The 26,390-nt window shown below is 40.2% G+C and overlaps 2 protein-coding genes across 3 annotated transcripts in view; one reads left to right on the forward strand and one right to left on the reverse strand.

Moving 5' to 3' along the window:
* The window catches only part of IL1RAPL2 (interleukin 1 receptor accessory protein like 2), a 1,456,614-nt gene that overhangs the window by 1,310,297 nt on the left and 119,927 nt on the right, over positions 1-26,390 (forward strand). The window lies entirely within an intron of this gene.
* LOC113886896 (dynein light chain 1, cytoplasmic-like) lies at positions 13,086-13,436 on the reverse strand. Its single transcript, XM_027533547.1, has one exon. It carries the CDS (start codon positions 13,419-13,421, stop codon positions 13,152-13,154), a length of 270 nt encoding a protein of 89 aa, XP_027389348.1. The 5' UTR covers positions 13,422-13,436; the 3' UTR covers positions 13,086-13,151.

A 26,390-nucleotide genomic window follows, 5' to 3' on the forward strand; every position in this document is an offset into this window, starting at 1 on the left:
TATCCCATTTCCCCTACCACATCTCATCTACCTTCAACTTGAAGTTCCTTTTTTCATTTTTTGAGAATTAATTCTGTTATTTGAAACCCTTGGAAAGTCAGAAAGTTCTCTTGATGATATAAAGTTGTGCTGCTCACCAGTTGAAACCAGATCTATCCCTGAACACTGTTGAAAACAGTTTTATCACATCATTTTGTGGCTATGGTGTGAATAGACCCATAGGTATATGCTGAGCACACATCCCAGAATCCCGTTTCATAATTAAGGAAGGTAGTTGGCTTCACAGAGTCAGCCAGCTAACATATGGCAGGTTCAGGAATGGCACCTCAGTTGCTGAAATCATTGATTCCGAATCTCTGTGAAAGTTTACTTTCTCTGTTCAGGCAAGAGTGTGCTGGCAGAATCTCTCTATTTTGCAGGAGCTTGTCCATCTGAGGGTGGAAGTGGTACAGCGGGCTTTACAGAAACATTTCCTGGTGCCAACTGTGTCTTTTGCTTCTTTTGCAAATAGGCTTGCAGGCCTTCCTGAGGGAGCTGCGTTGATGCCATGGTGCATTGGTCTTGCTGCCTGTTCCAAAAGTGAAAAGACCCTGCTTGCTTACTCTAGCTCAACAAAGATTAGTCTACCAAGCACAAGGAAATCAGGACTTGCCAATAATTATATCTGGAGGGTCTGAGTTATTAGCCAAAACCTGGTGGCTCAGATGGTGAAGCATCTGCCTACAATGTGGGAGACCTGGGTTCAGTCCCTGGGTCAGGAAGATCCCCTGGAGAAGGAAATGGCAACCCACTCCAGTACTCTTGCCTGGAAAATTCCGTGGATGGAGGAGCCTGCTAGGCTTCAGTCCATGGGGTTGCAAAGAGTCAGACACAACTGAGTGACTTCACTTTCTACTGTCTTTTCCTTTGTAAAAATTTGCTATCTGCTGTATACATGGTCTAGATACCCAAGGAATAGAGGACTCTTATACCTTTGGCATGGCTGTTGTTAAAAGATAATTTTATTAAGAAATGTAAAATCATGACACCTATACAGCTGTAAAAATGAGCAAATGTTAAAGGTGTTCCCTAACTCATTACTGAGGAAATCGTTGAAGTGTTACACAACCAGTTTCAGGGGGAATTCAAGAAAAAAAAAGGGCACTGTAGTTCAGAAATATTGAAATAGATATGTAAATGCAGGCTAACTGGCCTCTTTCAAAGTGTTTGGTGGGGAAGGCGGGCATTAGGCATCCAGTGGATAGAATTTATGTCTATGGACAACAATTATTTTGCACTGCTATCAATTTTCTACTGTTTACAGAGTTGTAAAATTGCTCAGACAGAGTGAAAAATTATAATCAGATATACTGGAAGGGTGTGATCTAAACAATGCATAGTTTTCCATTCAAAGGTTGTTTTTTTTTTTTTTTTTCCTGCACTGTGTTGGGGGAAATGGCCCAGACTTTGGTAAAGACAACCAGTGAGCTAAAAGCCATAGGCTCCCAGCTGCCAGGTCTTGATCCTGAACTGGCCAATTTACAAAAACATTTCTTGAGACTTGTTTTAGGATGTCTTCAGCCTGCCACTGAGTTCTTTTTTACCCCCTCTGTTCCTTTAAAGTGGGATGATTTGTTCACAGGACAATTGCAGTGTCAGGGCAAGGAAGCAAAAGACCTGATTAGCCTCTTCACAGAAAAAGTCATGGGCTAAAAAGTCACACTTTCTCATTCAGTTTCTACTCCAGATACCCTTTCCCCAAAGAAAAAGAATACTCCAAGGTGCTACTCTGTTCTGCACCATAAAGCCCAGTTTGTCACAGCAGTTCGCTTTTTTGAATTGGTAACTTGCTTTGTCTTCCATTTGACAGATTATCTTTTTCTTTTCTGTGTATTTCATTCACTTCGATTATACGCAGGAAGGCTTGATACATACACACATTATATACACACCCTTTAAGAATTAAATCTTCAAGTTTATCCCCAGATTATATTATCATCTATTTGATTATTCATGTTAAAGAAGAGGAGCAGACGCATGGCTAATTCAAAATGCTAGGTAAGACCCAAATCATGATGTTGCTTTGAAGTACGAAGTGAAGTGAAGTCGCTCAGTTGTGTCCAACTCTTTGCGACCCCATGGACTGTAGCCTACCGGGCTCCCCCATCCATGGGATTTTCCAGGCAAGAATACTGGAGTGGGTTGTAATTTCCTTCTCCAGAGGAACTTCACAACCCAGGGATCGAACCCGTGTCTCCTGCATTGTAGGCAGACGCTTTACCGTCTGAGCCACAAGGGAAGCTTTGAAGTATATTTTTGTTCTAATGTCTGAAATCAGATATGACTTATGGATGTAGACATTATAGAGAAAATGTACTGGAAAGAAATGCCTAAAAACTCAAAGTATGCTCCTATCTCAACCAAGTTTGTGACCAAGTGAATTCAGTTTATCTTTCAGCCTGACTTTCCAACTTTACAAAATTAAAGGTTTGAACAAAGTGATTTCTAAAGCCCCTTTAACTCTGACAATTTCAGGATATTCTAGGGATTGGTTTATAACCAACAGAAACCAAAAAAAAAAAAAAGAACAAAAGTGGTATGGCCCTAACAGAAGCAGAAGTTATTAAGAAGAGGTGGCAAGAATCCACAGAAGAATTATACAAAAAGATTTTCATGACCCAGATAATCATGATGGTGTGATCACCAACCTAGAACCCGACATCCTGGAATGTGAAGTCAAGTGGGCCTTAGGAAGCATCACTACAAACAAAGTGAGTGGAGGTGATGGAATTTCAGTTGAACTATTTCGAATCCTAAAAGATGATACTGTGAAAGTGCTGCACTCTGTATGCCAGCAAATTTGGAAAACTCAGCAGTGGCCTCGGGACTGGAAAAGGTCAGGTTTCATTCCAATCCCTAAGAAACACAATGCCAAAGAATGCTCAAATTACTGCACAATGGCACTCATCTCACACGCTAGTAAAGTAATGCTCAAAATTCTCCAAGCCAGGCTTCACTAATACGTGAACCATGAACTTCCAGATGTTCAACCTGGATTTAGAAAAGGCAGAGGAACCAGAGATCAAATTGCCAACATCCGCTGGATCATCGAAAAAGCAAGTAGAAAAATATTGACTTCTGCTTTATTGACTATGCCAAAGCCTTTGACTGTGTGGATCACAACAAACTGTGGAAAATTCTGAAAGAGATGGGAATACCAGACCACCTGACCTGCCTCTTGAGAAATCTGTATGCAGGTCAGTAATCAACAGTTAGAACTGGACATGGAACAACAGACTGGTTTCAAATAAGAAAAGGAGTATGTCAAGGCTGTATATTGTCACCCTGCTTATTTAGCTTCTATGAAGAGTACATCCTGAGAAATGCTGGGCTGGATGAAGCACAAGCTGGAATCAAGATTGCCAGGAGAAATATCAGTAACCTCAGATATGCAGGTGACACAGCCCTTATGGCAGAAAGTAAAGAAGAACTTAAGAGCCTCTTGATGAATGTGAAAGAGGAGAGTGAAAAAGTTGGATTAAAACTCAACATTCAGAAAACTAAGATCATGGCATCTGGTCCCATAACTTCATGGCAAATAGATGGAGAAACAGTGGAAACAGTAGCAGACTTTATTTTGGGGGCTCCAAAATCACTGCAGATGTTGACTGAAGCCATGAAATTAAAAGATGCTTGCTCCTTGGAAGGAAAGTTATGACCAACCTAGACAGCATATTAAAAGGAAAAGACATTACTTTGCCAACAGAAGTCCATCTAATCAAAGCTATGGTTTTCCAATAGTTGTGTGTGGATGTGAGACTTGGACTATAAAGAAAGCTGAGTGCTGAAGAATTGATGCTTTTGACCTCTGGTGTTGAAGAAGACTCTTGAGAGTCCCTTGGACTGCAAGGAGATCCAACCAGTCCATCCTAAAGGAGATCAGTCCTGGGTGTTCATTGGAAGGACTGATGTTGAAGCTGAAACTCCAGTACTTGGCCACCTGATGCTAAGAGCTGACTCATTTGAAAAGACCCTGATGCTGGGAAAGATTGAAGGCGGGAGGAGAAGGGGACGACAGAGGATGAGATGGTTGGTTGGCATCACCGACTCAGTGGACAAGAGTTTGAGTAAACTCCTGGAGTTGGCGATGGACAGGGAGGCCTGGCGTGCTGCCGTCCATGGGGTGACAAAGAGTCATACACAACTGAGTGACTGAACTGAACTGAACTGAAAGCAAAAAAGCAATCCAAACTCTAACTCAAGGGGGCGCTAGCAAGCTATTCAATTTCTCCTGTTTACCCTCGGTTTAGCTCTCCCCTGTGACTATCCTGTTGATTGTAGATCTCTGTCATTTTCAAGTATTCACTCACCCCTTCATTAAGTATTATGAATGGCCACCATTTATTACATACTTAGTGCAGACACTCTTCATGAATTACTTCAATTGTCACAGAATCCCATGACATAGGTACCATTGTTCCATTTTATAGATGCAGAAATGAGGCTCTGATAAAGCACATAACTTATTCAAGCCTCATAGCTGGTAAATATCAGTGCTGAGATGAAAATTAGGATTGTCTAGCTTCAAATTCAGGGGTCTTTTTACTAAACTGTACTACTTCCCCATGTATTTATCAAATGAGTTATGTGTCAAAACTTTGAAAGGCAATATGGAGAACAAAAATTGTACAAAATTCAACAACTGCCCTTAACAGTTTTAATGAAAGTGGAAAATTGATTATTCACTTGGATTTCAGGGAAAAGAAAGAAAACTATCTAGAAAGGATTAAGTGAATTAAATGTCAATAAATTTAAAAAATGAAATATTAGAAAAGTAAATCATCTAAAATGGAGAACAGAGGTATTAAATATGAAATTTCTTATGACCCCATTTGTTTATCCCTGTCCAAGTCAAAAGTCCCAGCTCTACTATAAATTGCTATGTAAATATGGGCAGATCCCATTTCCTCTCTGGAACTTAATTTCTTCACTTCTTAAGTCATGAGTATAACTAAATGATCTCTAGTTCCCTCTGGCTGAGATTCCATGATTTTATGATAACATGGAACTCTTTTGCCTGTATCACCTGGATTGAAGAATAGAGACCGAAGAGGATTTCACATGGGGATCTGATTCAGTTATGGGGTGAGAATTCTTGAAAGGAAGTGTGTCTCCAGAAACGCAGCCCAGAGAACTTCTATAGCCTTTTTGTACAAAACCTAAATTTTTCCCCCCTAAGGAGGGGGAAAGTGGTATGGTCCATAACTATGCTTTGAATGTATCCGTGGCATCTTTTAAAAAAGAACACATTTGTGTCTGAGGGAAAATGTTCAGGCAGAAAAGAGGTGCCAGAGAGGTAAAGACAGATTTAGTCAGGGCTTCTGCTGCATCTGGTGAAATGTATAGTCCAGCCAAAAGGTTAAAGCTGAATAGCCCTAATTGCTGAGAATTCAGATTAGGCATATTCAACAGCCATAAACGCCCCAACTATCCATCACCCCGTCTGGTCTGTCACAGCAAATGGAGAGGGATGGTGAGGGCATACTGCCCTAACACAGTCTCTCCTTTCCTCAGAAAACAGCCCTCCTTTCTCCAGCATCCAGAATCCAATTTCAGGAATGAGTAAACAAACAAACTCAGGCCTGCTTCTCCAGAGGGCAATACAATAGCCCAGTCATTTATTGACTGGAAATTTAGCCTCCCTAAAAGAGACAAGATGGTCTGGCAGTATTCAAGCCTCAGTGTCTTATGCAATGAGAAGGCCAGATTCATTCTCAGTGCAGGATTAGAAACTTTCAACACGTTGATATTGTGATAGGCAGCTGAAGGGAATTCAAGCATGTCAAAGGCCCCTGTCCTTTTTCCTTCCTTCAACCTCCTTCATTACCAAACCACAGCTAACCCAACAGTGGATGCTGGACTTTGACTTAAGGAATCCAGCACTTTTAAAACTGGTGTGGATATTAACTGAAGAGGGAAGGCAGGGTGTCTTTCCTCTTTCTAACTATTGCTCTCTCTTCACCCCCTATCTTTTATATCTTTTTCTTCTTCAGTCTCACAAATCTTTCCTTTGTCTTCTCATACTCTCATAGGTCCTCTTTTATTCCTCTCCCTTTCTTTTTCTTTTCTGCCTGTGCCTAAAGCCTGTCTGAACTCAGTGCCTTAACTCTGCTGACAGCCACATAGAACTGAAGAGTCACTGGCCCCTGACCTTCAGGATTTTCAGGTGTGGTCTTCATAAACTTCCTGAGATTAAAGTGAAAGTCACTCAGTCATGTCCAGCTCTTTGTGACCCCATGGACTATACAGTCCATGGAATTCTCCAGGCCAGAATCCTGGAGTGGGTGGCCTTTCCCTTCTCCAGGGGATCGTCCCAACCCAGGGATCAAACCCAGGTCTCCTGCATTGCAGGCAGATTCTTTACCAGCTAAAGGCCCTGCCATATACTTTTTCATTCCCTAACACATCTAGGGCTGGATGCTGAAGAAATGGTCAATAAATCCTTTTTAGTTAAATGTAATGGGTGAATCATCCCTCTAGGGTTCCATATATTTCTGGTAATAAGATATTTTGGCTTTTGACAGCTGACAGAATTTGACATTGACGTGAAGGCTTGGAATTTGGCCTGCTGTAGAGACCATAGATTTTTAATATTCCTATTCCATCAATATTGAATAAGATTTGTTAACAGCCCCAAGAGGAACATCAAAGTGGTCATTTTATATTGAAAGTAGTGGAAGAAGCAGTTGGAGGAACTTCTTTATATCACTTCTTGGCAACAGTCATGCTTCAGTTTTGCCCCTGACCAGACATCTCACTTTTTAGGAAATGATTCCAAATCATGCAAGATGTTAGCTCAGTTTTATTTCTGTTGAAATAGAAGTTTTAATACTTGAGTTCTAATAGGCTGTGGGCTCTTCCACCCTTCCATTTATAATATGCCTTCACTGAGGCCATATAACTTGTGTGAAAACTTGTCATTATTGAGGATATACTTCCAAAATACAGCAAATCAAAATGGTTAACGTTCTCAGTTAAGAAAGCCACAGTCCCAGACAGATATACTCACACATGCAAGTTCTCCCTGAGAGGAGTTTCAGCCACACCCAGTTGTGCAAGTTTTATACAAAACTAAGTTTCTCTTCCTTGCTGCTTTGAGGAAAGGAATTTGGCGCAGGACTTTCTCTTAGTGTTCAAGTGTGAAGGTGCATCATCAACACACTCATTCATTTCATTCTCTTCCCAGAAAAATTTCTCTCACCTCTCAGAGAGAAAAAAGAAATATGGGCTACAGGCCAAGCATGAAAATAGATGAAGTGGACTGTGGCTTACAATGCTATTTTTCTACCACCATTTTTTAAAAAATATTTCATTCCTTGATAAAGATTTTTTCTTCATTGTCATGTAGTCATTTAGACCAAGAGACTTTGTAGATAAAGGGGACAACCAAAAACTAAATCAGCTAGATTTCATGCAGCATGTTACGGACCTAAGAGAGAACTAACATATTTATGCATTCATAAGTCCTCATTTATGATGTTTTTCAATAATTATTCTTTGCTTTATTTTTTCCCCAGAGATATATGATAAACACAAAGTGACCACTAGTTATTATCTTACAGGGGCTTCCCTGGTGGCTCAGATGGTAAAGAATATGCCTGTGATGCTGCAGACCCAGGTTCAATCCCTGGGTCAGAAAAATCCTGTGGAGAAGGGAATGGCAACCCACTCCAGTATTCTTGCCTGGAGAATCCCATGGACAGAGGAGCCTGGCAGGCTACACGACTGAGTGACTAACACACACAGTTATTATCTTCCTTGGGCCTATCTGATTCCACACTAATTTCTTCTTTGTTTATTGATCTTCAGAGAATATGAACACAGGAGCAACTGCTTACCTTGAGTCTTGAAATTTTCAAATGAAAGGGAAAAACTAATAATTTTGTTGTTGAGCCAGTAACACTTTGACAGATAGTTTGTAGGGAACTTCTAAGTAATCAGAGCAGATGACCTATGTAATGTGAACTCAAAAGCCCTAGGAAAGCTTTTCTATACCTTCAGAATTTCTATCACCACCCCTACCTGTTGACTAATGTTTAAAATCAAAGTGACACCTTTTATTGTTTTTCCCTTTTCTAAAACTTTGACGGCAGGCGTTTTATTTATTTTTATTTACTTATTTTTTTAATTAGAGGATAATTGCTTTACAATGTTGTGTTGGTTTCTGCTGTACAAAGCGAATCAGCCATAATATATACATATATTCCCTCCCTCTTGAGCCTCCCTTCCTGCTCCCATCCTACCCATCTAGGTCATCACAGAGCATGGAGTTGAGCTCCCTGTTATACAGCAACTTCCCTATATAAAATAGCTATGTATATGTTTCAGTGCTACTCTCTCAATTCTTCCTACCCTCTTCTTTCCCTGCTGTGTCCACAAGTCCATTCTCTATATCCGTCTCCATTCTTTCCCTGCAAGTAGGTTCTTCAGTACCATTTTTCTAGATTCCATATATATATGTTAGTATTTGTTTTTCTCTTTCTGACTTACTTCATTCTGTATTAAAGTGACATCTTTTAGACTTAAAGTTTTTATTTCTGTTTAAAATGTAATGTATTCAAACATATACACATGCAATGAGACTCCCTAAGCTGTTCTCAGAAGTATATACTTGAGTGCAAATGAGAAATGGAAACTTGATTTTGAATTTGAGTTTAGGGAGAAAACATTTGGTGTCTGGCACATTAAAAAGGCCACAGAAAGGGTTAAATACAGGAACCAGGGTAGTACAAGAACAAAATGACTTTGTTTCATGATTTTGCCTATATATGACTCTAATAATGTTCCCAATTAGGGTAGTTTTTACTCTTTCCTTTTCTTCATCTTTTAGGGTTTGTGTGACAGCTCAGAAAAGAAACTACAGAGCAAAACTAAGCTCTTGTTAGAATTAAGAGTATTTTCTGCCTTTCTTACATGTTTTTTGGTGCCTAAGGGTATATATACCAAAATAAATCAATGAATAATATTGACTGGCTTTCCTAGTTCAAAAAGAAAACATAACTGATAGTGTCTGAAAGATATATAAAAAAGAAAAATAAGCTTTCCTCTCCTTATAATCAGAGGCTATAATTTTCGCTATTAACTCCGCAGCTAAGTCCCCTGACCACTTACCCCCAGTCACCACAATCCCTAAGTAAACAATTTGCCTGAGAGACCAAACAAAGGAAAGTGAGACTCTATTCAAAGGTACAAGAAAAATATTACAATGAAATGTCTTACATTCTTACTCTAATCACTATTGCTTCCTTTGGAACTGAACAAAAGAGGAGGGAACAAAGAAAAATGCCAAATGGGGCCAGTAGGAAATAGAATTCAATTAAATTCAACAAAAAATACTGACCCCCTACACACTAAGATAAGGAAGACATTGTTCTTGTCCTTAGAATATAATAGTTGGAGGGGGTTAATGACAGGTGTCAATCATGTAGATAAATAGCCCTAATAAAAGTTAGAACTAGAAAATTTCAATAGAAGAGACAGCATTCAATTGCTCTGGACTTTCCAATGAATTTATGGTAATATCAATAGTAGTAGTAGTAGAAGAAGAACAAGAAGAAGAAACAACAGTAACTACTAGCATCTATTGAGGTTATTATATGTGAGATGAAATACAAAGCACTTTATATAATTTTTCTCATTTACTTTAATCCTCATGTCAACTTGATCAATTAGGGATCTTGATTACCCTCATATTCTAAGTGAACAAACTGAAAGTGGGTGATTTAGAACTTTCCTGCTGTCACACGACTAGAAAGTAGTAGAACAATAATTACTTCAGAACTCATCTTGTAGGAAGCATTTCACAGAAGAGACAATATTTAAGATGGTCTTTGAGGAATGGGTTGGACTCTAGAAACAAGTCAATACAAGAAAAATTGCAGAGGCTGACATATTTAGGTTGTAATGGTACTCTTCAGCTGCAGCAAAGCCAAATCTGTGATGCTAGTGATGAAAACAGCCAAGTTAGGAGTAAGCCAGTTTAGAAGGAAAGATGATGATGAGTGTGGCTGTGGACTTGTAATAACTTCACTCCTGAATCCAAGACCCATATTTCCAACTTAGTTTAGGGAGAGATTGATAAAGAAAAAAAGAGTAAATTAAGAGCAGAATCTTAGGACACAATCACACTGATGGAGTAGGAAGAGGAAGAGACATGAACAACATGGATGGAAACAAAGCAGTTAGACTGGTAAGAGGAAATCCAGAGGTTTAAACTATGGTAGATGCCATGCAAGATAAGGGTTCCAGAAGACGGTGCTTAGATCCTATTGTCAAATACCATGAAAGTTGAACAGAAACAAAACTTATAGCGAGCTAAATTGCTACCACTTTTGATCACTTCTTCTTTTTCTTTTCTTTTTTTTTTTTTTGATCACTTCTTATGCTCCAGTTACTTACTGTGCTGAGGCTGGAGCTCCAATATGCTGGCCACTTGAAGCTAAGAGCCAACTAATTGGAAAAGACTGTGATGCTGGGAAACATTGAAGGCAGGAGGACACGAGAGCGACAGATGATGAAATGCTTGGATGACATCATCAGCTCAATAAACATGAGCTTGAGCAAACTGTGGGAGATAGTGAAGAACAGGAAAGCCTGGTACGCTGAAGTCCATGGAGGTCACAAAGACTCACAATTGTGCTAAGTAAGCACTTTACAGTAATTGTCCCATTGAATCCTCAGAACCACTTGTGAGTCCAGTTCATTTCAGTTCAGTCGCTCAGTCATGTCAGACTCTTTGTGACCCCATGGACTGCAGAATGCCAGGCCTCCTTGTCAATCACCAACTCCCAGAGTTTACTCAAACTCATGTCCATTGAGTCGGTGATGACATCCAACCATCTCATCCTCTGTCGTCCCCTTCTCCTCTTACCTTCAGTCTTTGCCAGCATCAGGGTCTTCTCAAAGGAGTCAGCTTTTCACATCAGGTGGCCAAAGTATTGGAGTTTCAGCTTCAACATCAGTCCTTCCAATGAACATTCAGGACTGATTTCCTTTAGGATGGATTGGTTGGATTTCCTTGCAGTCCAAGGGACTCTCAAGAGTCTTCTCCAACACCACAGATAAAAAGCATCAGTTCTTCAGCACTCAGCTTTCTTTATAGTCCAACTCTCACATCCATACATGACTACTGGAAAAAACATAGCCTTGACTAGATGGACCTTTGTTGGCAAAGTAATGTCTTTTCCTTTTAATATGCTGTCCAGGTTGGTCATAACTTTTCTTCCAAGGAGTAAATGTCTTTTTATTTCATGGCTGCAGTCACCATCTGCAGTGATTTTGGAGCCCCCCAAAATAAAGTCTGTCACTGTTTCCACTGTTTCTCCATCTATTTGCCATGAAGTGTTGGGACCAGATCTTAGTTTTCTGAATGTTGAGCTTTAAGCCAACTTTTTCACTCTCTTCTTTCACATTCACCAAGAGGCTCTTTAGTTCTTCACTTTCTGCCATAAGGGGTGTCATCTGCATATCAGAGGTTATCTATATTTCTCCCAGCAATCTTGATTCCCGTTTGTGCTTCATCCAGCCCAGCGTTTCTCATGATGTACTCTGCATAGAAGCTAAATAAGCATGGTGACAATATACAGCCTTGACATATTCCTATTCCTATTTGGAACCAGTCTGTTGTTCCATGTCCAGTTCTAACTGTTGCTTCCTGACCTGCATACAGATTTCTCAAGAGGCAGGTCAGGTGGTCTGGTATTCCCATCTCTTTCAGAATTTTCCACGATTTGTTGTGATCCACACAGTCTAAGGCTTTGGCGTAGTCAATAGAGCAAAAGTACATGCTTTTCTCAAATTCTCTTGCTTTTTCAATGATCCAGTGGATGTTGGCAATTTGAACTCTGGTTCCTATGCCTTTTCTAAATCCAGGTTGAACATCTGGACGTTCACAGTACATGTGTTATTGAAACCTGGCTTAGAGAATTAATTTTGAGCATTACTTTACTAGTGTGTGAGATGAGTGCAATTGTGTGGTAGTTTGAGCAATCTTTGGCATTGCCTTTCTTTGAGATTGGAATGAAACTTGACCTTTTCTAGTCCTGTGGCCACTGCTGAGTTTTCCAAATTTGATGGCATACAGAGTGCAGCACTTTCACAGCATCATCTTTTAGGATATGAAAAAGCTCAACTGGAATTCCATCACCTCCACTAACTTTGTTCATAGTGATGCTTCCTAAGGCCCACTTGACTTCACATTCCAGAATATCTGGCTCTAGGTGAGTGATTGCATCATCGTGATTATCTGGGTCATGAAGATCTTTTTTGTATAGTTCTTCTGTGTATTCTTTTTTTTTTTTTTTAAGTTTAAATTCCTGCAGACTTTATTAGAATCACATGGAGGACTGCTGCTCAAAAGCTTTTTCCCTTTAAGACCACCTTTAATCTCTAGAGTATACTTTGGCCAAGGCAGGGGAGGGTAAATGTCTAGAGCCCAACAAATTTCTCATTAGCCCAACTTTCTCACCAGCTTATTTCCATTTTACAGCCACAGAAAACTTAAAGGAGTTATACGACACATTCATCTTCTCTTGAGGCCTAAGGCCTAGAACAGTCTATAGCAGTTACCACAGAAGGAGCACTTAAGGAATGTATTTATCAGGTTAGGAGTACGAGTTTCTCTGCCATGCATTTCTCAACATGCACTTCTGAGTAGTATTCTTCCATGTACAACAGGAGCAGGCTGGGCAAGAATGAAACTCCAGAGTGTTGAATAGGCTAGTCTATTACATTCCACAAAAACTTCAAGGAATCACCCCCACCAACCTACCCAAAATCAAGTAATAGGCCATCTTCAATAGATTATTTGAACAAACGGTAATTAACGCACACTTCAACAGATTTATTTCTTTAAAGGAATGGATTTTGAAGAGAAAAACATGTTGCAGAGAGGTATGGAATAGAAAATAAATACAAATGTAAGATGTTTTGCTAATTGCTTTATAACCACAACAAACTAGTACAGAGAATGCCCTGTACAAAACACAGTAAAGGTTCAAAGATGGAGGTGTTCCCTTAGGCAAGACTGAAGACTTCAGTGTCTGGTATTTGGAATTTAGGCTGCAGTCCTTGTTTTTGGATGGATCACTGGGTGTGTGGCACAGTCCATGCTTTTAACCAGATTTGAACAGGAGAATGGCCACTTGGCCCAGGTAGAAGTAGATGAAGTGTTTGGTTTCATGTGTCACATAACTACCGAAGTTCCTCCCCACGATGCAGTGCCAGGTGGGGTTGTACTTCTTGTCAAACTCCTTCTTAATATGGGCCACAATGTCCTTCTCTATATTATACTTTTCCAATGCCTGAGTAGCACACTCCACTGAGTCCTGTTGCATCTCCTCCGTCATATCGGCATTCTTGATTACGGCCTTTCGGTCACACATGGTTACCAAGGAGCAGGGGCTGCCCGACTGCAACGGTCTCCTGGGGGAGGGGCTGGCGAAGCTCACACCCGCGTAGAGAGACGGTCGCTACTTTAGCTGTGGCGCATCTCTTCTGTGTATTCTTGCCACCTCTTCTTAATATCTTCTGCCTCCATTAGGTCCATACCATTTCTGTCCTTTATTGTGCCCATCTTTGCATGAAATGTTCCGTTGGTATCTCTAATTTTCTTGAAGAGATCTCTAGTCTTTCCCATTCCTGAAAGATGATGCTGTGAAAGTGCTGCAATCAATATGCCAGAAAATTTGGAAAACTCAGCAGCGGCCACAGGACTGGAAAAGGTCAGTTTCATTCCAATCCCAAAGAAAGGCAAACTACCACACAATTGCACTTATCTCACACACTAGTAAAGTAATGCTCAAAATTCTCCAAGCCAGGCTTCAACAATATGTGAACCGTGAACTTCCAGACGTTCAACCTGGTTTTAGAAAAGGCAGAGGAACCAGAGATCAAATTGCCGACATCCGCTGGATCATCAAAAAAGCAAGAGAGCTCCAGAAAAACATCTAGTTCTGCTTTATTGACTATGCCAAAGCCTTTGACTCTATAGACCACAATAAACTCTGGAAAATTCTGAAAGAGATGGGAATACCAGACCACCTGACCTGCCTCTTGAGAAATCTGTATGCAGGTCAGGAAGCAACAGTTAGAGCTGGACATGGAACAACAGACTGGTTCCAAATAGGAAAAGGAGTATGTCAAGGCTGTATATTGTCACCCTGTTGTTTAACTTATATGCAAAGTACATCTTGAGAAACGCTGGGCTGGAAGAAGCACAAGCTGGAATCCCAGATTGCCGGGAGAAATATCAATAACCTCAGATATACAGATGACACCACCCTTATGGCAGAAAGTGAAGAGAAACTAAAAAGCCTCTTGATGAAAGTGAAAGAGGAGAGTGAAAAGGTTGGCTTAAAGCTCAACATTCAGAAAATGAAGATCATGGCATCTGGTCCCATCACTTCATGGGAAATAGATGGGGAAACAGTGGAAACAGTGGCAGACTTTATTTTGGGGGCTCCAAAATCACTGCAGATGGTGACTGCAGCCATGAAATTAAAAGACACTTACTCCTTGGAAGGAAAGTTATGACTGACCTAGATAGCATATTCAAAAGCAGAGGCATTACTTTGCCAACAAAGGTCCATCTGGTCAAGGCTATGGTTTTTCCAGTGGTCATGTATGGATGTGAGAGTTGGACTGTGAAGAAAGCTGAGCACCGAAGAATTGATGCTTTTGAACTGTGGTGTTGGAGAAGACTCTTGAGAGTCCCTTGGACTGCAGGGAGATCCAACCAGTCTATTCTAAAGGAGATCAGCCCTGGGTGTTCTTTGGAAGGAATAATGCTAAAGCTAAAACTCCAGTACTTTGGCCACCTCATGCGAAGAGTTGACTCATTGGAAAAGACTCTGATGCTGGGAGGGATTGGGGGCAGGAGGAGAAGGGGACGACAGAGGATGACATGGCTGGATGGCATCACCGACTCGATGGACATGAGTCTGGTTAACTCCGGGAGTTGGTGATGAACAGGGAGGCCTGGCGTGCTGTGATTCATGGGATCGCAAAGAGACACATCTGAGCGACTGAACTGAACTGAACTGAACCGAATATATTTTGGTTGAAGAGTAGTCAGTGGAGAGGAGGAGAGAGGACATGATTTATGGAACAGGAATGTGGCAGAGAATGGAGGAGTAAGATTAGGAGGATATGGGGAAAGGTTCAATTTAGAAAGAAGAATGAAATGTATTAGGTAACCAATTTTCTTACCTTTTTCTTTTTTTTTCTTCTCTCTTTGATCCAATCAAAATATGACTTCCCTGCATCTGATTTAATTAACACCTTACTTGGTTAAGTATAATAACTTATTAATTATAATTGGTATATATGAACCTTTATATAAGTATAATTGATAGCTTATGTTAAACAATGTCGGATTCGTGATCTGTGAAGAAGATTTAGCTTTGGGACCAGGGACCAGGCTTGATCATTCAGGAGCTTTTATATAGGAGAGTTTTATTAAAGTATAAAAAGGGACAGAGAAAGCTTCTGACATAGACATCAGAAGGGGGATGGAGAGTGCCCCCCTGGCTAGTCTTAGGAAGGGAGTTATATACTTTTTCAGTTGGTTATTACAGTAAACCAAAAGAATGTCTCAAGGTTAGACCCACTCCCACAATATACATTTTAAGATAACAGGATTAGAACTAACAATAGAAAGATCTTACCAGACCCCAGTCATGTATGGATGTGAGAGATGAACTATAAAGGAAGCTGAGCACTGAAGAATTGATGCTTTTGAACTGTGGTGTTGAAGAAGACTCTTGAGAGTCCCTTGGACTGCAAGGAAATCCAACCAGTCCATCCTAAAGGAAATCAGTCCTGAATATTCATTGGAAGGACTGATGTTGAAGCTGAAACTCCAATACTTTGGCCACCTGATGCGAAGAGCTGATTCATTTGAAAAGACCCTGATGCTGGGAAAGATTGAAGGTGGGAGAAGAAGGGGACGACAGAGGATAAGATGGTTGGATGGCATCACCAACTCGATGGACATGAGTTTAAGTAAACTCTGGGAGTTGGTGATGGACAGGGAGGCCTGACGTGCTGCAGAGACTGTGATCCCATGGGGTCACAAAGAGTAGGACAGGACTGAGCAACTGAACTGAACTGAACTGAATCAGACCCACTCCCATAATATACATTTTAAGGTGGCAGGATTAGTCAAAATGTTCTCAAGAAGGAGAAACATGTCCTTAAGCAGGATACATTGTTTTCATATAATCATTGGTACAGAGTTTAAGGGAAAATATATCCTTGAGCAAAATGAGTTGTTTTGTTGTATAATCATCAGCTCTGGGCTTAAAGAAAAAAGCATTTTTCCTTTTCTCTTCCTTGAGAACTCTAGACCCCTATCTCCTCCTTGAGAGCCCCAGAGTTCTTATCAACCTACCTAGGAATTGACTCTCTCATAATTAAATGTGAAATTAATATGAAATACTAAATACAATTAATTAGAAATTACAAGTAATGAATAAATGAGAGATTCCAAGGTGTTAGATAATAACATGTTAAATATATGATAGTTGAATTTTTGTATAAACATTGGAAATAGTGAAGAAATTCACACACACGCACACATGCCTGTGATGCTCAGATACAGACCATGTTAGAGTGAAGCTGGCATTCATTCAGCAAACGTTTATTGAAAGTTTGCTTTGTGCCTCACACTATTTTAGGCATTGAAGGCACAGAGATAAAAGACAGAGTTTCCAACCCTAAAGATGTCAGCCCAGTAGAGGAGGCACAGAAATCAACACAGTATAGTGTAGCATGATGAATGCTGTGATAGAGGTAAAGACCATGAAACCGTTGAGCACTGGGTGAGGAAAAAGGGGGCAGGGTGCCAGAAAGACTCCCCAAAGGAGGTGATATTTGAGATGAGTTTTGACCTTGTACTGTTGCTTTTATAGGGACCTACAGGAGGGGCCAGGCATTCCCCTAAGGGATCAAATTACAGGCAACAGCTGCAACTCACCACCCAGGCTTCATCCTCAATGTCTGACATCAAGGTCACTGAGCAAAAAGTTTAGGGTGGTGGTATATAAAATGGCTCTAAATCTAACCTCCTCTGGCTATTGGATAGTAGGAGAAGATGAGGGCCATTAATTCCAAATTACTATATATATGGGTAGTGTACCCTTTTCCAGGGTTGCAGTAGTAAGAAAACAGAAAGAGAAAGTGGAAAGGGGCTAGAAGAAGGAAGGCAGTAACCACAATCTCACTATTAGATCTTTCTGCCTGCTGGAAGAAAGCATCCTCTCTGCATATATGCTACTTGTCTTGTTTCAGGCTTTCTTCTTGCACCTTTGTCCACATGAAAAGGGAATACATTACCATATGTAACATAGATAGCCAATGGGAATTTGCTGTGTGACTGAGGGAACTCAAACCAGTGCTCTGTAACAACCTAGAGGAGTGGGAGAGAGGTTGGAGAGAGAGGGGACATAGGTATACCTATGGCTGATTCATATTGATGTTTGGCAGAAACCAACACAATCTTGTAGAGCAATTATCTTTCAATTAAAAATAAATAAACAGTTATTTTTAAAAAAAGATAAAAGGGAGTATACTTATTTCACATCAGTGCAGAGAGATTTAGAAATGAAAAACTACCTCTATTTCCCCTTACCTCGAAACTAGAGTGATTGTAGGTCAGTTTCTATTTTATTTGAACTACGTGGACCATCTGGAATAGTCACTCTCGGAAACTGAAAACTAAATTTAAATTTTATAAAGAGGAAATTCTGAAATGACTCCCTCAGTCTGATCAGGCACATTCCATTGTATCCTTCTATCCTGGCATGATGCTGACCCTCTGAAGAAACTTGGAATAACAACTGTTTGGTTTTAGTATTAAATTATTTAACATTGCCCCCTATATCCATTCATCTGTAGACTCTGATAGACTATAGAGAAAACTCAGCTGGAATAGTTTTCCTCTTAAACTTGCCTCTCATTTTCCTTCTCTTGACAAAAGGTAATATCCATAAATTGAAGCAGGAAAGACTATAGTTAGACATAAGGAAGACTATCAGGTAAAAAAAATAATAGGTTTGACAGTACTGGAAGACATTTTGGATTCTGTACTCCTGAGGATTCTTGGAAGGTTTTATTTTAATTGTTAATGTGATTTTGCTATTCTTGCTCTTTTGGTGAAGGAGTTTGTTTTTTTTTTTTTTTTTTTTTAATATTTTGGCGTGCTGGGTCTTTGTTGCTGCACAAGCTTTCTCTAGCTGCAGAGATTGGGGCTATTCTTTAGTTGTGGTGCATGAATTTTTCATTGCAGTGGCTTCTCTTGTTGCAGACCTCAAGTTCTAGGCTTGTGGGTTTACCTAGCTGTGGTGCATGGGGCCTAGTTGCCTGGCAGCATATGGAATCTTTCCAGACCAGGGACAGAATCCATGTCCCCCACACTGGCAGGAAAATTCTTTACCACTGAGCCACCAGAGAAGTCTGGTAAAGGAATTTTTAATACAAGAAAATGTATTCAAAGACAATTTGAAGTGGTAGGGAGACAGCCATATATCCTGAGTGGTTTGCCAGTCTGAAGGGGTAAGAAGGAAATCCTTCCTCCTGAAAATTATAAGATTCTGCTGTATCATCCTCAGGTAACCTACAGATACATTAGCCCTGCAACACTGACAATATTATCTTATACCTGGGAAAGTTTCCTGCTTTAAAAGCCCCTTTCATGGTACGGAAGAAGCATAATTTTAATCAATACAAAAGCATTTGAAATGCACCATGGCTTCAAATATGGTCTCTTCAAGGGAAAAGAAAGAAAGCAATGCAATTCTAAATAATTAAAACTGTTGGAAGAAATTGAATTGCAATTGAGTTAAACTTTATTAAAAATAAAATATTTCAGTTTTGGTAGCAGGTATTTTGTGCATAGTGGGCACTGTCTATGGTGCTAGGTAGAAATTCTTTTGAACATATTTTCTGTGTGTGTGTGTGTGAAAACACTATTTTTTAAATTAATTTATTTAGTTGGATGCTGATTACTTCACAATATTGTGGTGGTTTTTGCCATACATTGATATGAATCAGCCAAGGAGGTACACAGCTTTTTAATTCATATCCTGGGATCCCCCTGATCTGGCTCAGGCTTTTATGTTGACCTGGTTTATGTTTTTACTTTATTCTTTGTCCAGAAAGATTCAGAAGCAATGCCTCATGGAAAAGTAATAAAGAAGAAAATTACATTAATGACCAAATCACTATTTTGTTTCTAAACCTGAATTAGTACATAGAATGCTTAATAATTTAGCCTTCGAGGAAATCTAAGTAGAAACACAAGTTCTGTTTGGGGAGGTTAATTTTTCTTTCTCTTATATGTTTTCCCAGTTAGTATTGTATTCAGTTTAGTATGAATTTTGTCAGATTTGTGCTTAGGAGAAAAGTCAGTAATTATTTCAATGTAAAATTACATTGGATATCTCCATGCTATGTCAGTTTATAATTTCAAAACACTAATATAATGATTATAATCTTATTAATCTCCCATAAGGACCATCAGGAACTTACCACTTTGCATGGGACACAGCCTACCATAATTCTCCACTGGGCATTTTCCATACATAGCCAAGTTAAATCCTTGCTCTTGTGAAATCCTGTACAGGGAAGATATGAACATTTGTGTAGCACTCAGAATGTCACCATTAAGATACTGAAAATAGACATTCTAAAAGTGTAACAGAAGATCTAAATACATCTGAAAGCAGAGGAGCTCTGTTCTTGGAATTAAAGACAATATCTAATAGAACTAGAGAGTCTTTAAAAAGGGTGAACCCTCATAGAAAACTAGAATGATTTTTTCTTCTTATACAAGGTTTTCAATTTTACATTTTATCTTCATACCAATAATCATCACTGCTCATCTTTATCATAGAATAGCCAGTCCGAGCTCCATTTTTCCAACTAAAATCTCCTAGTCCTTTATTCCCATCTCTCCCTTGGGTTCTCTCTCCTAAATACACACCAAAAAAAAGAGAAAGAAAAAACCCGCAGACTCACACACAAAAAAAGCCATGAGCTTAAAGTACCCATGATATGAAGCCTGTTGGCAGAAGTGACAGCTACCGTATGGCATTCTGTTTTTCATGGTCTTCTGTGGAGTCATTGGTTTCTCATTATAGCCAGTCAAGTCATGTCAAACTCTGAGTCTGCCCTTTACCATCACTTATATCTGCTAAAGCTCCAAAAAGAATCTGAAAAGCCACAACCATCTCTATCTATCTGTATCTATTATGTTTTTTACATTTGCCTGAAGACTATAGGAATTACTTACATTTTCTGAAATAAGTGGGAGGAGCTTATAGTACTTGTTACTGTTGATATAGCTAATGTTTAAATTCATTCAGATTTATGTTAGGGATTTGAATTAGGGCCAAGAACTAACTTGAAAACATGAATTTGCAGAAAGCTTTTAGTGGCCTCGCTGCTCAGGAATGCCTCGTACCAACATGGAGCAGTCGCAGACCTACTACAAGACACCTCCCCAGGTCCCCCTACCTCTCTGTATCAGCCACAAAGGGAATCCTCTTGCTATTTTAATCTGTTTTATCTTTTGCAGTAACAACAAATAATGTTGCAACAGGGTCAGAATACCCACATCAACTGAGGATCCAAGAGGATCATATCAGCCAGATTTTTGTCTTAGGAGATTAAACTGCTAATAGTGTTTGCTTTCATTATGCACAGATGTGACCAAAAAGACTAGGATGGACTAACAAACTGTTTGCCTAAAACCCCCAAACCATTTCCAAAGTTCGAAAAAATAATGTAAGGATTGGTCATGAAGGTACACAAAGCTTTTTCAGAAAAAATAAATAAATAAATAAAATAATAAGACAGCCAAACAGGTTTGACCATTTGTGTTTCTTCCCCTCCCTTAAAACCTAGCTCTTATGCTTCCCAACTAATCTGTTAATGGCTGGAACTGATTGACAGGTGCAACAATGCCCTGTTCTTTACAAATGGAATTGATGGCTGAGTAAATACAGTATTGAAAATAGATGGTAAACTCATGAAAATTAAACATAAAGTAACTAGACTTAAGCTCTAAATACTTAAGATGGGAGAACTCTAGGCTAGCACTCAAGTTATCAACTGCAAATTATCCTACTTTTAAGATTTGAGGCCTTTGGGAAAGATTTTCTTGAATTAATGAATCCTTAATTTGCACTTTTAAACTTGTTTTGCTAGTAAGATGATGAGATCCAACAATTTGTTTTAAAATAAATTCCTCAAGTTCCTTTGTTCACTCATACTTTCAGCAAGCATTTACTGAACACCTACTCTATGCCAGGTAGTCTACTAGGGATATAGAGATGAATAAGATGTAGCCTTTTACTGAGGAGCCCACAAGCTAGTTTACGTGTGTGTGTGTGTGTGTGTGTGTGTGTGTGTGTGTGCTCATGCATGCTCAGTCATGTCCAACTCTTTGTGACCCATGGACTGTAGCCCCAGGCTCCTCTGTCCATGTAACTTTCTAGGGAAGATTATTGGGGTGGGTTGCCATTTCCCACTCCATTATGTTTGTTTCTGTGCCTATAATTGATATTTACAAAGGGTATACCTCTGCTTTCACTTTCTGATTCTTTCTGTGTATTCTTCCCTCTTTAATGCAACAAGGTTTCTTCAAGCTCCTTATATCCTCATAGTATTCCCTGAGTGCCTAGGGATCCCTACAAGGGAATAAAGGCAGGATGCAGGATTCATTACCATGTTTCTAGCCTACCTAGTTCCCCACATTCTGGATCACTTTCTTCTTCTTCAAATTCAGATTCTTGCCTTCACTTCCTACCAGCCCAGCCATATTTACCAATCTTGCATTCCATGCCATCAGAACGCTGCCAGGTGGTTGACTAATCTGAAGAAATTAGATTGTGCTCAGGAGTAAATGGGTTTCCCTTGTGGCTCATCTGGTAAAGAATCTGCCTGGAATATGGGGGACCTGGGTTTCATCCCTGGGATAGGAAGATCCTCTGGGGAAGGGGAAAGTTACCCATTCCAGTATTCTGGCCTGGAGAATTCCATGGACTGTATACCCCATGGGGTTGCAAAGAGTTGGACACAACTGAGCAGCTTTCACTTTTAGATATAAATAATCAATTCTAGATTTATGTGCCATACTCCCCTAGTAATGTATTTGCTTTTTAACAGACAACCCCCACCCCACAAAAGAGAATTACAGTGTAATGGTGGAATAGCAGAAAAGGCATTAAGCATCAACTTAGCCCCTCCAGTTCCTTAAAAATCATCACTTAAACGCCATTACTCACATATTTTCCAGTTTCATTTAAAACCCTGTTTTTGAAATTTTAGTCCTCACTAACTGCACTCCCCTGCCCCAGACCCACAACACCCAACCAATGTCTGATTCCTGATCTCCATTATTCAGTTTTTCAATTTATTGCTTTTTCTTTTCCAGCAATAAAGTTGCTTCATTGGCAGTCCACCTTAAGGGTATCCACAAAGGATGTCTGACCTCTTCACTTGCCTATTAAGCAACCAACTAGTCCTAGATGATGAGATGTGGAATTGACCCCAGAAGGTCATTTAATTGGGTACTTTCTTTATTAGATAAGAAAACCAAAGTTCAGAGTATGGACAGGACTGACCCAAGTTCACACAACTATTCATAGTTGATTTTGGCGAAAACCCAGGTCTCCTGACACCTAGGCTAGTTTTCTTTCCACTGTATCACAACCGCCTCTGTGGGCATGCTGCCATCACCCGCTCTGCTTGAAACACAATCCCCTTTTACACCTTAGAATTAATCATCTTGACTGACAAGGCTCTGTCCCCTCTAATTCCCCTTTGGGCCTTTAAACGCCTGAGCATGCCACCAAATAAAACTTTTGGATTTTTTTAACTGCCTTTTCAAAGGAGAAATATTCCTCTACGCCAGGTCCCATCTCCTATCTTGGCAAGAATTCCAAACAAGCAGGCATGAGTAGAATGGGCCCTATAGGGCTGGGGTAGGTGGCAGGACTGTCTCTTGCCCACACCTGCAGGTGCTTGTGATGTTCATGGTGTGTACAAAGTTGAAAGTTGAAAATGTATAGAGAGCTGATGTAAGTAAACCAGGGAAATCAGTACAAATAGATTATCAGAGCAAGGAAGACCTAACTCACTCATTAGTAGCCAGAGAATAGGGCCATTCAAGTGTAAGAGTCAGGAAACAGGAGATCTGATTGAAATGGGCAAGCAGGAAAGTGAGAGGATAAAGACCTGAGGTAGAGGGCTGATGCCTACACCTAAGCTTCTGCATGGTCCCTTTAGTATAGTACAGAAATGGGCCCAATCTATGTAAAGACAGAAACAACGACACAGACTGATCAAAAAGAGTTCAAATATGTGCTCTCCCTGGGTCATGCTTCTGGCTTTTTGTTTCTTTGCAAGAAAAGTAGATTCAAGTTCATGGTCCCAGAATTCTACCTACTCCAGGCCAGAAAAAGTTTCTCAGCTGGACAAAGATTTACACAGTGTCAGCACCAAGGCAAGCTCCTTTTCAGCAATGTCCATCTGTCACCTTTCATGTCCAGTCAGCCTTTGGCATCTTGGCTGAAACTGCTCAAGAGGGTGCCATTTGTGCTGGTGATTTGATCCCACCCAGCGGTAACACTTTCTGATGATGACCTATCTGGCGCGTATTGACAGTGTTCTCCTATGGTACAGTAATAGATTCAAGCAAGCTTTTCCACCATACTTCTTGTTCAGAAATAAGTTCTTAGCTTAATGCCTGAGTTTTTAGCACTTCTTTTCCAGGCAGCCCTGCAGCAAGTCCCACATCGTTTATTCTCATAAAGAAATGGCAGATTTCTGTCCCAAACATCAAACCGTGATTTTTTTCTTTCTTTGAGTGTGTGATTGAAGTTTGCCACATCCTCAGGAAGCTTTGCCCGAAAGACCCAGCCTAGTCTCCAACCTCCCATAATGATTCCCTTCTCTCAATACACTTTTGTCATTTTTTGGAATCATGGATTGCTTTTGTGTGTTTATTTTCAGAGTTTGAATGTACTTTCTCTAATTGGATGTCAAAATTTGTGGTCTTTGACAGGAGGGAACATGTCTAAGCTTAGCTAAGGACCCAAAGTCTCAAATACAACTTAATATAAATAGTCTTGATTGTCTAAATAGTCTCGATAGGTGAGGAAGTAGTGCAGTATAGAGGGTAAATACATCTGACAGAACTGGCTTCCCATTTGAGCTCTGCCATTTATTAGCTGTGTGATGTTCCACAAGGTAATTAATATCTTTGCAGGCTTAGATTTCTCCATCAGAAAATGGGAATATATTAGTGTCTACTTCACAGGGTTGTATTAAAATAATTATTGAGATAACTCAAATAAAGTGCTTGGCAGAGAGCTTGGCCCATGAGTGTTCAACACATGGCCACTAATGCTGCACTTGGTGTTTATTCAGGCTAATTGCCTGAACAACTGAATTCCTGTGTCTGCAGTCAGTGGCACAGGTAATCTGTAGCCTAGGCCTACTCCATCAACCCCAGGATCATTATCACAAATGCGTCACAGTCTCTAGCATAAGTTCATCTTTTTTTTTTTCCTTTCCCTCCCCTGTCTAGTTCTCTCTCTTGCCCTTCTTTAATTCAACACTCCAAGACACCTTACTTCTTTCTCACTCCCACTTTTTTTTCTTCCAACCTGTCCGTCTCAGAGATTTGATTTCACCCTGGGTATCCAAGAGCTTTCCTACACTCTCTCTCTTGCTTTAATGGTGACCCTGGGATGAGGGAAGCTCTTCTATGAATTCAGAGCTGCTTAGCGCTCCAGAGTGAAAGCATGACTATATTATATGAAGTTGAAATTAGACCACAGCTATGTCTGGAAGGATGTGTGTGCATATGCCATTGTCTGTCCAGGTTTGCGTGCATTGGTTTATCAGTGATTTTGTGAGGCTTTGTCCAACTGTTCAAATCTTGAGGCTTTGCATCCTGTGAAGAGGGGCTAGATTAGGAAAGGCAAAGAATTATAATTATACTCTTATTCTTAATGATTGTAATCATAATTAGCAGTATTTGTCAGCTTTGCTTTTCGTGGCTATTCATTTTAAGATCCATTTAAGGACATTATCATCTCATTTTTGCAAAGGGTCATCAAATCATTTTTATTCTTTTGCAAGAGGGCAGACTGCTACTGGCCAAGTCATGTTCACTTCATATCAATCACCAAGCACCTAATTTGCACATAACCAGGTCCTGTGACCGGAGAAGGCAATGGCACCCCACTCCAGTACTCTTGCCTGGAAAATCCCATGGATGGAGGAGCCTGGTAGGCTGCAGTCCATGGGGTCGCTAAGAGTTGGACATGACTGAATGACTTCACTTTCACTTTTCACTTTCATGGATTGGAGAAGGCAATGGCAACCCACTCCAGTGTTCTTGCCTGGAGAATCCCAGGGATGGTGGAGCCTGGTGGGCTGCCGTCTATGGGGTCGCACAGAGTCAGACACTACTGAAGCAACTTAGCAGCAGCAGCAGCAGCAGGTCCTGTGAGAGACACAGAAATGAGTGAGACAAAACCCCTATCCTCAAAAGATCTTGGTTAGTAAAATATGGATAAACATGGACTTTATAGTTAGTAAAAATGTATTTTCATAATTAGGTCAAAGGCCTCTAAAAGACCCCTGAATCTAGCCCACTCTACCTTCCCATTACAACAGTGAAAATGTGCCTCTCAGGGAATGTAAGTGACAGATAGCCTCAGTTGCCTGTGCTCTGAACTACCAGTGTTAGGAACCACACCTCCCTCAGGCTGCCCCAGCCGGTGACTGAGCATAGCAAGGACACTAAAGCAGACCTGCTCTAAGAGCTGCAGAATTCCTCAGATGGATGACTTCAGCTTAAAGATTCCCTATTGGCTTTGCTGACATTTTCTTAGAATTACTCTGTAATTTTAAATTCTTATTAACTAACCCTCCTCCCCACCCTCCCTCCTCCACAAGGGTCAGAACTAGATCCCAGTCTATTGGCTCTCCCAGCCTTCTTTATCTTCTATTTTTCCTCTCAGGTCACTCCCTCCCCCATTGAAGGTCTGGCATGTCTCATCCTGCCATGGCATCTACTTCTCAGAGGATTTGAACCAACCTATCCCACAGCTCTGTCAGCTGACTTTATAAGTGGCTAGGTCACAAGCTAGACCGAATGAACATTCTCGTGCTTCAGCAGCATAGCATAAAAGAAAAAGAACATAAACTTTTTTTCACTCGACTTATTGGATCCTGGTGCCGTATCTATGAAATAGGGCTCTTAAAACTACCTTGCACTGTTGTTGGGGAGAATCATGAACACAGAATCCTTGTCATGTGGTAAACACTTAATACCT

This window comes from Bos indicus x Bos taurus, chromosome X (genome assembly GCF_003369695.1).
Source record: "Bos indicus x Bos taurus breed Angus x Brahman F1 hybrid chromosome X, Bos_hybrid_MaternalHap_v2.0, whole genome shotgun sequence".
Classification (NCBI taxonomy): Eukaryota; Metazoa; Chordata; class Mammalia; order Artiodactyla; family Bovidae; genus Bos; species Bos indicus x Bos taurus.

What these genes read in the sequence shown, in the direction of transcription:
- LOC113886896 (XM_027533547.1), bottom strand. Translation starts at nt 13,421, where the DNA reads ATGTGTGACCGAAAGGCCGTAATCAAGAATGCCGATATGACGGAGGAG.